This window comes from Macrobrachium rosenbergii, chromosome 19 (genome assembly GCF_040412425.1).
Source record: "Macrobrachium rosenbergii isolate ZJJX-2024 chromosome 19, ASM4041242v1, whole genome shotgun sequence".
Taxonomy (NCBI): Eukaryota; Metazoa; Arthropoda; class Malacostraca; order Decapoda; family Palaemonidae; genus Macrobrachium; species Macrobrachium rosenbergii.
The window spans coordinates 36,296,928-36,309,234 of NC_089759.1; the positions used below are offsets into that span (position 1 = coordinate 36,296,928).

The 12,307-nt window shown below is 34.2% G+C and overlaps 1 protein-coding gene across 2 annotated transcripts in view; it reads right to left on the reverse strand.

Moving 5' to 3' along the window:
* Positions 1 to 12,307, reverse strand: part of LOC136848836 (uncharacterized) — a 74,964-nt gene that overhangs the window by 36,129 nt on the left and 26,528 nt on the right. For both annotated transcript variants that reach the window (XM_067121579.1, XM_067121578.1), the window contains exons 13-21: positions 10,817 to 11,017; positions 9,422 to 9,601; positions 8,505 to 8,585; positions 7,933 to 8,106; positions 5,223 to 5,264; positions 4,471 to 4,641; positions 3,868 to 3,906; positions 1,823 to 1,882; positions 1,184 to 1,351 (exon numbers count right to left, since the gene is read on the reverse strand). In XM_067121579.1, coding sequence (XP_066977680.1) covers positions 1,184 to 1,351; positions 1,823 to 1,882; positions 3,868 to 3,906; positions 4,471 to 4,641; positions 5,223 to 5,264; positions 7,933 to 8,106; positions 8,505 to 8,585; positions 9,422 to 9,601; positions 10,817 to 11,017 — 1,116 coding nt within the window. The remainder of the gene's footprint in view (positions 1 to 1,183; positions 1,352 to 1,822; positions 1,883 to 3,867; positions 3,907 to 4,470; positions 4,642 to 5,222; positions 5,265 to 7,932; positions 8,107 to 8,504; positions 8,586 to 9,421; positions 9,602 to 10,816; positions 11,018 to 12,307) is intronic.

A 12,307-nucleotide genomic window follows, 5' to 3' on the forward strand; every position in this document is an offset into this window, starting at 1 on the left:
CATTAGTTCGAATAAGTTAAAAAGGTTCATAAGCTGAACAGCTGCATGAGAATAGTTCGACATAAGTAACTTAGGTAGGAAGACGGTTAAACTTAAACCCAAGAACCAAGTGGCACCAAGACGAAAAAGGCAGAATCAAGAAAAGGGCTTTCAATCTGAAGGCGGATGAGCATGGCAAACTTATCGAGACGTCTGCGACATAGGCGAGGAAAAAAACTAAGTATACCTTAGTTTAACCAAACCACTGAACTGATTAACAGCTCTTCTGGGGCTGGCCCGAAGGATCAGACTTATTTTACGTGGCTAAGAACCAACTGGTTACCTAGCAACGGGACCTACAGCTTATTGTGGAATCCGAACCACATTATACCGAGAAATGAATTTCTGTCACCAGAAATAAATTCCTCTAATTCTTCACTGGCCGGCCGGAGACTCGAACTCGGGCCTAGCAGAGAGCTAGCCAAGAACTCTACCGATTTGTCCAACGAGGAACTGACAGACGAGGAGGATATAGAGAGAGGCCAGAAAGTAGCAGAAGGGAGGAAATTCCCAAGTTCAGGCGGAACGTGTGGTATGCAAGAATGGATATCTATTCTGCCTCTGTGATCTCAGATTCTCTTGGAAGTAAAGTATTAAGTACTGTAACAATGGCAGAGTTTCCTATCTTCCATTAATCAAAACCTCTACAGTATTTTGTCAACCAAGTACAGAGACCGTGAGTATGTGTATGTATGTACATGTCAATACCTATGAGATGTAAATCTATGTCAAATATCTATAAAATTAACATTATATGAAATTTCAACATTCCCTAATTTCCAGCGATAATGCACCTTGAATCTACATGAATAGGGGATAAATCTTGAATAAAATATAAAGTTAAAGTGCGAATGACCTGAAAAATAGGAAAGCAAATATGTGATTAAAAATAAAAGAGAAACTGCATTAGAAATGTCGTCCATAATGCTATCCTCCTAAAATATTTATCTATGATTCAAGAATGAATAAACAAATTAATAAGAAATAATCTAATCATTCTCCTCTTATAACATAGCCTTATGACAAATACTAAAATAATTTTAAAATTTGATAGAATAACGTCACGCATAAAGGACACCCCTGAAATTAGTGCTCTGGAATAAATAAATCACAAAGCAAGAAAAATAATAAATAATCAGCTCACTCCAAGAATAAGGGCATGAACCGACGTCGGTCGGGAGTTCGTCATCATCAACGCTGACGGCACACCAAGGGTGCTTTCCTTCCTCTTCGATGCACCCGTGCTGCATCTTGTCGTCATGTGAGAAGGGCTGGCATCTGGAACCATTCACTGAGTACAGAACATACTCATCTGCGGCAAGAAAGGGAAAATGTAATGTCATGGGTAGCGACTGGTTCTCCATGTATCATAGATATGCATCATGCATTAAAATATTTGTGACTGCATAGTGAAGTTATATGATGATGATGATGATGATGATGAAGATGATGATCGTATGTCACTTCACACACATACACATATATATATATATATATATATATATATATATTATATAATATATATATATATATATATATATATATATATATATATATATATATATATATATATATACACATAATATTTGTGTGGATGCACAGATTAATATGGTATACTACTCAGAAACAAAACAGAAACATGTATTAATTCATAAAAGAAATTTTGACAAACTCTCATTTAAGCCAGTGTTTGGAGTGATCTACATTGAACAGGAAATACAAATGGGAAGTATGATCCTTCAAAATACATAGAAAATAAGAAAAGAAAATTGTTATTCGTTACCTTGTCTTCTTGAAGGTTCCAGAAAATTATAGCCATTTGTCACCAACATGTTGACGTAGTCTGCAAGCAAATCAAGAAATTATTCTTATGTCTTTCATTTTATCATATTCTTAATCCAAAATACAAACTCTAAATAATAACTGCGATGCAGTCAACAAGATAATGTCCACAATCTACACTCCAATGACTATCTGCCCCCTTCAGGCAACTTATACATATAGAACATTTGAATTGCCATTCTCACTTATTCTGTTCATTTTTACAAAGTTTAGCTTCTGCTTAAAAATATGAAAGCTCCTGTTATTATCACCACAATTATACATATGTGTATAAAGCTATGAAGGTTTTGACCGACACAAAAAAGCACAACACAGTGTTCTGTTTGTGACACATCAAACAATATCTGAATGAAAAGAACATTTTTTGTGCAGGTGCCATGATGAAGAAGGTAATTAACCTCTATCTTGTGGTCTTGAAGACTATACTCCTTTCATAGTTCAAGCGAGAATTTCAGGTTGACTGAAGCCGCCGCCTTTTTAACAAATTAAAATTACTAATTTCCCAACAGCAGTGTTGTAGACCTGGTGTAACTTTTCCTAAATTCTTTTAGGTTTGTTCCTTATAAATAGCATTTTTTAATAATAATAATAATAATATTAATTATAATAAAAACTTATACTTCATTAAATATACTAACCACCTCAGATATTTTATATATATATATATATATATATATATATATATATATATATATATATATATATATATATATATATATATATATATATATATATATATTTAAACACACACATTATATATATATATATATATATATATATATATATATATATATATATATATATATATATATATATATATATATATATATTTAAAACACACATTATATATATATATATATATATATATATATATATATATATATATATATATATATATATATATATATATATATATATATATTGCACTAAGACTGTGAAACCAGGAATTTCACGATATCCCGAAATCTTCAGGGAATTCGTGAAATAACCGAGTCACTTAGCGACATTTGATTCCCTAGGGGCTAGCACCAAACACGACGAAACAGTTATTCAACTGCACTATTTCGCCATGTTTAGTACTGGCCCCTCGGGGATCAAATGTCCCTAAGTGCATTTGATCACATTTGACCCCCGAGGGGCTAGTACTAAACAGCGAAATGTTTGATTCCCATGGGGCTAGTACTAAACACGGCGAAACACATTTGATCCCCGAGGGGCAAGTACTAAACACGGCGAAACAGTGTACTGTAGATGAATCACTGTTTCGGCGTGTTAAGTACTAACCTCTTGGGGTTCAAATATTCCTCAGTGAATTGGTGATTGCACGAATTCCTGAAAATTTCAGTGATTCCGTGAAATCCCTGGTTTCACAGTCTTGCTGTAATATATATATATATATATATATATATATATATATATATATATATATATATATATATATATATATATATATATATATATATATATATATATATATATATATATATATATATATATATATATATATATATATATATATATATATATATATATATATATATATATATATATATATATACATATACATATATATATATATATATATATATATATATATATATATATATATATATATATATATATATATATATCACCATTTCTAAAAATTCCTAACATTAACCATCAAGTTTGTTTTATGACAATGTAAATTTGGAAAAGTAAAAAAAGAACATACTGTAATATGACTTTACCAAACAGAAGTAACAGTGAATATAGGGCAAATAACTTGAAAGACCATGCCTCTCAAAGAGAGAGAAATAATAAGATATATATCAAAGATAATGCCAATGACGCAGTTATCATATTTCACCAAACTGGTTTGAGAGTGTCTCCAGGCAAATAATAATAATAATAATAATAATAATAATAATAATAATAATAATAATAATAATAATAATAATAATAATAATAATTTCGTAGTACATCAAATATCATGAATCCACTTACCCAAGAACTCACTGCCGGGAGCTAATTGGGGTTCGTACTCTGAAAAGAATTGATTTCGTTGACAACCTGTCCACTTTTTGTAATAAAAAAAAGAGCCAGACATCATTTTAAAATTCCATTTTTATGTCATTTACAGATATTCAGGATTTCATGGATAAGTACAGGGGGTGACACAAGTTGGCAACAGGAGTTGACCTGTATGTGAATTTTTTTTTTCTAGCTCCAAAAGCCAATATATCAAGTTTATTTATATGCAGTCATCAAAAATTATATTTCATTACGGATCAAACATAAGTCACTTTATCTGCATGTGATTTAAAGAAACTCATTGTACAGATTGGTCTTACTTATAAATACACTGGTAGTGCAAGAAAAAAGTTTACATCGAGAAATAAACACCTTGTAAAGAAAAAATATTGCGTTGAAAAATAAATAAATAAGCAAAACTTAGACTTCAGACATAAATGGAATATATACAGTAGTGACTTGGTGAATCTTCGGCTTTAGAGATACATAGTTACTGAAGATGTGTAACAACCGATAACAAAAAGATATGCCTAGGAATCTCCCCAACCTGAAACAAACCAAGTAAATGGTTATTACCCTCCACTGGCACGCAGAAATCAGTAGCAGTCGCTTCCTTTTTGGAATTAACTGCAACGGTGCACCAGGGCAGTTGCCCTTTTTCCTTCACGCATCCTTGGACAAGCTGTCCATCCTGGTTGAAGGGCACGCATGGCAAACCACTTGTTGACATTGATTTGTTTTTGTTGGCTGGAGAGAAAAAAAAAAAAGCTAAGAAGATCAAACGAAGCAGCAAAGATGTGAGACCCTCAGGGCATGCTTGACAAGCTCACAATCAAACAAATATTACAAACTGATATCACATTCAACAGCACAGCTATCAAGTACTACATTCATTAGGGCTCGAATAGTTGGTGGTTTGTGTCTATTTCAATAAGTGCTTGAAAAATTGTGTTAATGATTAATTTTGTTCTCTTGGAGGGTCCTCCCCATAATATTTAGGACTCATGATCAAGGGACCCATACTATGAGGTGCTCGCACCAAAAAGCTCGGGAGTTGAGCTGTAAAGTTTGCAGAACATTAAACAGAGTTCTTTCTACATCTTGTTATGAGCCTCCTAAACCACGTTTTAAATTTTGCAAAACTTACAAATTTTTTTCAATTTTTAATTGTGGCAAGAGAACCATAGATTACATGATTACATCCTTTCACATTTGCCATTTCATCTGCTACGAATCACAAGGATTTATATCAAATCCTGTGCAGGATGGAGCTCAATAGTGAAAACATGTGGCCAAAATATCTTACCGTTCATGAGACCCCTTCTTACCTGCATATAAACCGACCATGCGTTCCCCGAAACTGCTTGGATCTGGAAGAGGAGAAAAACATGATCGATTTATCAATAAACAAAATCTAGAATATAGTTTATCAACCAAATCTCACTACTCAACTATATGGTCTGAAGATAGTCAAGAATATGATTCTCATAAATAACCATATGAATTAAAGAGTCAAGAATATGATTTTCATAAATAACCATATGAATTAAAAAGTCAAGAACATGATTCGCATAAATAACCATATGAATTAAAAAGTCAAGAATATGATTTGCATTTAACCATATGAATTAAAAAGTCAAGAACATGATTCGCATAAGTAACCATATGAATTAAAAAGTCAAGAACATGATTCGCATAAGTAACCATATGAACTAAAAAGTCAAGAATATGATTCTCATAAATAACCATATGAATTAAAAAGTCAAGAATATGATTCTCATAAATAACCACATGAATTAAAGTCAAGAATATGATTCTCATAAACAACCATTTGAATTAAAAAGTCAAGAATATGATTCTCCTAAAATACCATATGAATTAAAAAGCCAAGAATATGATTCTCATAAATAATTATATGAATTAAAAAGTCAAGAGCATGATTCGCATAAATAACCCAATGAATTCAAAATAAGCAAAAAATATGATTTTCATAAATAAATAAATATATTTAATAAAACGGGAAAAAGTACGAAGTTGAATAGATCGTTAGGCTAACATAGACTGCTAGAAGCTCGACGATAAGTAGACGAATAAAATCAAACTCATAATCAGCACAGACAGTATCTTGCAAAAATATCCTGTGCAAGATTTTTTTATATATCAAAATGTTAAACTGTGCCTCAAAAGCTGTTTGGAATTCTTTTGATAGCTTACATGATATTTTCAAGTCCAACTGTTATAGCCATTATGAGAGCCTTCGAAAATTTGGCATGTTCAGTTTTTTAATATGGCCCGTTATTTAAGATCGTCTGAATTTGCCCTGTTACATGAATTAGTTACCTGGAAATATATTACTTATTTCAAAAATTGCTTAGGATAAGTTCGTCACAGTTTTCTTCCTCTAAATTTGGTATTTTAAAATATCAGCAATAATTCCTTCGATATTGCTTAATCATTTGAAATTCGTAGCAGTGGTCTTACTACAGTGTTCAAGGTACTAAAGCTTTCTCATTCAATGGTATTTCTCAACTGCTCAATTGCCTAAGGCTCTTCCCTACAATATTCTTGCTACATTGTCCAAGTGCTTTGGAATATCCTCTGAATGGCTCTTGTTATACCGTTCAGCTATTTAAAAGTATTTGCAACAGAAATTCCTTCATCTGAAAGCTGGTTAGAATTTGTTTGTTGGACTATCACCAAAGCCCAGCAAGATACTTCGGAACTGAATTACCTTTTATATAAACTACTGTTAAAAATCAGCTGGAACTTGGAAGCCGTTGATGAAGATTTGTCATACCAGAAAGAAAGTCACCAATATTTGTCGCTTTGAGCTTCAAAATTCCCATTTGAGTCTTATCAAAAATAGTTCTAGAATTTCCTGCTAAACATGTTCTAATAACTGACAGACACTCATTCTTCAATTGTTCTAACCATGGTTTTCATAGACTTCCCAAACTTTTCCCCAATTTTTTGCACAAATCCTGCTACCTTTCATACACTACTTACTGCGGCTCACTTTTCTCATCTTAACATAATCCGATACATGTAATCCTAAGATCTTCCTTTCATTCTCCTACATCCTTACTAACATTTATTGCTCCATGTTCTTTTTGTTAATTTACCTCCTAACATTACTCAGGCTCAATTTTACTTTTAGCCTTTTCCTACAAGCGCTAGAAAATCTTTTGCTATTTGCTGCTTCTTCTCTTCACTATGCCCAGTTAACATCATGGCATGTGCAAACATCAGCCATTCCACAATCCTTTCACATTTCCTGCCTTTCCTCTAACTTCTCGCATCACTCCAAACACCAAGATAAGACATGTCCTCAGAGACATTACATACTCTGACCTCGACATCAATTTCACACCAAATATCTTACTCAACCTGTCCAACTACTCGCTCATAATTTCGTCGCCAAACCATAGCATCTCGCTTGTAATCCCTTCAACAACTGCATCTTTCCATTCTTCAGTCTTTGCTTTCTAAGGTCCTAATTTATAACTTCCACAAGCATTCTTTAATTCTCACTACGTCCTTCTACTTTGTATCATTCACCTCTGCTTCTCTTCTCTTTGAAACGGGTTACTGTACTTCCCTGGCATATAAGCAACATCTATGGTGTCCCCCTTAAGGTTTTTGTTATAAGTATATGCAATTTATAAATGCAATTTATTGCATTTATATACAACTTACAGAAAAAGTGGTTTAATATACTGGGTGGGTCAACACGCCATCCTAATCTCTGACCCGAAGGATTAGATTTATTTTACGTGGCTAAGAACCAACTGGTTACCTAGCAACAGGACCTACAGCTTACTGTGGAATCCGAACCACATTATGACGAGAAATGAATTTCTATCAACAGAAATAAATTCCTCCAATTCTTCATTGGCCGGTCGGAGAGTCGAACACTGGGCCAACAGCGTGCTACCCGAGAGCTCTACCCACCCCTCCAATGAAGACCTGAAGCAACATGAATTCACTAAAGGAGAATTCACCACTACAAGAAGGACTCTACCAGCACAAAACACTCACCCCAGTCCTTAGGACAGGCTTCTCTAGTTACAGCGTTGCCTTCAGTGTCGATGTTAGTAGCACACCAGGGGTTTGCCGCCCCCTTGTACACACATCCATAGTGAGTTTCCCCTAAATATTTAAATGGGAATACGCATCGTCGTCCAGAGAGAGACGTTAGTGAACGTACGCTTCCTGAAACATTAGATTTTGCATTTTAGTAGACAATTCTATCAAAATGGTGTGGAAGGAAAATTTACAATGCTCACCTCGTGAGTAAAACAATCGTGGTCATCTGATTAAAAGCAAGTAAATTTAATGTTCGACTACATTTTATTTGTGTGTGACTTCTGACTGATCATTCAGAAATTCTTGTCCTAATTTCCCTATGACAATTTTTCCAATAATAATAATAATAATAATAATAATAATAATAATAATAATAAATAATAATAATAATAATAATAAATAATAATAATAAATAATAACAATAATAATAATAATAATAATAATAATAATAATAATAATAATAGCTACTGCATCAAAGCTGCAACAACAATAATAATAATAACAATAAAAACTATGATCTTCACCTATAGGATTCCCTTCATCAGACACAGAGGAGTTGGGCAGAACATTGGTCAGAGTCAGTTCGCGGATTCCCTTCCCTAAATCTGAAATACAGAAGTCAGTGTATTATAGTGAATTAGCAGAACCAATGCTTTCTAAATATACAGTCCACAGTCCATTTCGCTGAGGCAACATAACTGAAGTTGTAGAGAGTAAAAGGAAAAGTTATCCATCACAAAGACAAATTTAGGAAATTATAATTAGAAGACCTTGCTTTAGTAACATGGGGAGGTTAGCCCCTCTTGTTAAGCATTGGAACGGATGCTTACAAAATATGTTCCATTAGAAATGAGAGAATATAATCGCTACGTTAAAATACTGGAATTTACGATATTAAGGGATCTTTGGTTAGGAATCTGAGGAAAGTTCATCCTTGACGGTATTTAGCTGGAACTGAAACTTTCAAAACATGTTTTATTAGAAATAAAAAGAAACGTTATTGATATTTATCAAGTACTGAAACTACTGCTTTTAAAATGGCCTTGAGTTAGATAATAAAGAACATAATATTCGTTATCTCAAAGTATTGGAACCAGTGTTTTGAGAGTTAGAACTTAAATCATTATTCATTACTGAACACCGGTGATGTGAACTGTTCAGGCCACCTAGCAGCCCTTGAAAAAAACAGTAGGAGTCTAACCAAAAACAAGTAGGAGGTTATAATCTTAGAGAAGTAGGAGTGCCACATAGATATAATGTGATGCTTCAAAAGCGACATTTTAAGCATTTAAATACATACATGTAGTAACGTTTAAAATTCAATATCAAAGAATAATCAGTCAGTACAAGTATGCAGGTGTTATATACTTGCTCCATTATAGAAAAAGAGAGAGAGAGAGAGAGAGAGAGAGAGAGAGAGAGAGAGCAAAAGGTCACTCACGGAAAGGCTCAGCGCATTCTTCGCTCTTGAGGATTCCAGCGCCATTGATGTCAGTGGCTTCAGCCAAGCACCAGGGACGGCGATAGGCAGTGACCACACATCCGTAGTACTTCAAACCTCCGAAGGTGAAGGGCAACTGGCACTTCCTCCCTGTTCTCGTCACTTCATTCTTTCTGTAGCCTGAAAAAAATTTTTTTCATTTATTTAATCCTGGTTTTACTGCAGGGCGACATTCACTGCACTAGGTATGCTAACGGAAGGCGGATGTACCATCACTGAAATTTAGGGGACAACATTGATGTCAGCAAAGTTATATTTTTTAAAATACCATCACTGAAATTTTAGGGGACAACATTGATGTCAGCCAAGTTATAAGTTTTTTAAAATACCATCACTGAAATTTTAGGGGACAACATTGATGTCGGCCAAGTTATAAATTTTTTAAAGGTTTCTGATTTTCATGAAAAGTTCTGAAAGTTTTATGTGTGTCCTTTGTTATCTTATTTATGGCAATTCTGATTCCATTACTGCTTAAAGCTCTTCGCTTTTACCTTTTTAAACACTCATCTTTAGAATTTCTAATTTTAAACTCATTTTATTTTACTTGCATTTTCATTCATCTTCACTATAGCGCTACATGACCCTGTGGGTCCCAGTGCTAGATTTTCTGCCTGAATTTCATATGACCTTCCATTTCACAGCACACACATAACAAATTGCATATTTATTCGCTTCATAATTCTCAAATTGCTAAAATTTCCGTTGGCGATGTACAATACTGTTGATCTGTTTGTTGCAAATATTCACCGCTTTTGTTTTCGATGCAGAGATCTATGGACCTGGAAACCCTACGTCAGCTTTGGCGAAAGCAAGGAGACGGAGAGAGAAGAGGAAAATGAAAACATTGGACGTCCCTCAAAGGGAAGCGAGAGACCGCCCCTTAAATCATGCCTTGGTTTCTAATTAGCAAGAGGCGATCTTTCATAAAAAATCTGTGGACTTGATGGAGAACAATGATCCCTTTCCCTAAAAGTGGCAGGAACTGTGTAAAAATAAATAGAATAAAAAAAAAAAAACGGGGATTCAGAGAGCCTTTTTGGCTTGACGATGCCTGTAGAGAAAACACATAAGTGCAACAGCCAGAATAAAATAAATCAATATATAACGGAAGAAGATAAGGAATCAAATGTTGTGAAACAATCAGCAGTTAATTAGGAAGGGCATTTCATTATGGAGGTGTTATAGTTATGAACGCAATTTTGAATGCAGCCCAAAGGCAAACTAAAAGAATTGTTTTAAAATGTCTAAAGCACACTAGGAGAAAAAGTCATTTTAAAGCCAACAATTGTAAACAACGGAAAAGAATTATAATGAACAGTTAATTGTTAAACTTACCGCTGTCGATCAAGACTGTTTTAGCGGGCTGTTTGGCAGTCAGGGACGTTTCAATGGCACTTGGTTGTGATACCCCACTTTCCGTGTGGCAGACGCCGAAGGAATCCCCATCTGAGATCATCTCCTGGTGGAGCTCTCCTCCGGGTAGATACTTGGAGCTGCACTTCTCTCCGTCGCTTGTAAGGATCACATCGCTAGTCTCTGTTTTGAAGAAAAAGCCAGTCGTTTCAAATGCAGAATTATGCAGAGCGTCGTGATCTTTTAGCCATTTTGAGTTTATCTTCAGAGATTCAGCGGTCTGAAAAGGGCAGTGACAGTTATCGTGCTGATTTTGATGAAATCACGGATGAGAGCTTTTTAGCCAATAACAAGTGCTTTCATGGACTTCCTCTTTCTCTTTCTACGTAATGATGCAAATGAGCACTTCATGCAATGGAAAGTTCTGCAACGGTCACCACTCCAGCGATTTGTCATTAAACGTAGATAACTACTTTCATGATAAATAAGTAACTGAAATATGATGGAGAATTATATTGTTTTTGAAAAATAAAAACAAAACAAAATACTGAAAAAAAAATTAATTACTCAAAGAAATCTGGTCATATCTGTGGATGAACTGAAATGAATCAAATGACAACACTGCATGACCTCTAGTGTTTATTTCAAATAAATTGATAATCGCGCAAGTAATGTGTCATTACAGCTTTGAGTACTTTTATTTGTGATTCATTTAACTAGTTTCCAAAATAAAATATAATTGTTAACTTAACGGACCAAATAATAAGAGTAATTGTAGTTTAGATTTACAGTAAACAGTCAAATTATGAAGGTAACTATAATTTCACTATAACAAAGTATTTGAACATCACTGCTCAGCGCATCACGAGCTTCACGTTCTTGACGCTAACCTGGTACAGTGTCAGGTAACAATCGGTGAATGTGTGTGTGCGCGCGTGTGTACTGAACAGACCAAGAATTCTGTCATGAAAGTTAATCCTCGAGTCGGCGTAAAATCCTCAATAAACGAGTAAAAGAAGGCCTACCTTGTAAAAAAAATTTTTTAAATGCCTCATAGAATATTCGAACAAAATTTGAAAGCATGGTACCAGCAGATACAAATCAAAATAGGACCAAGAGCCAATGGCTGTAAGAAAGCAATTATGAGCGAAGACAGTACTTTGATGCAGGACTAGACCTTGGTGGCACAAATGTTTCCATTTGCAACAGACCTTGTGAGTCTAGTGGAAGTGGTCATGGGACACAATGAGATCCAGAAGCCAACACATGAGTGAGAAGAAACTGATTAGGGTATGACGACTAAGATCAAACTCGGTGACAGCGAGAAAAGCATGAGTGTGGACGGAAGTATCTGTTGCCAGTGGTTCCAATCCATGTAATGGCAAAGGTCAGATTTCACTGTGAATCCACGCCATTGTAGAAGGTCACTTTTTAATATATATTCAAGTACTGATGGAGACTAGCGTGAAAAAT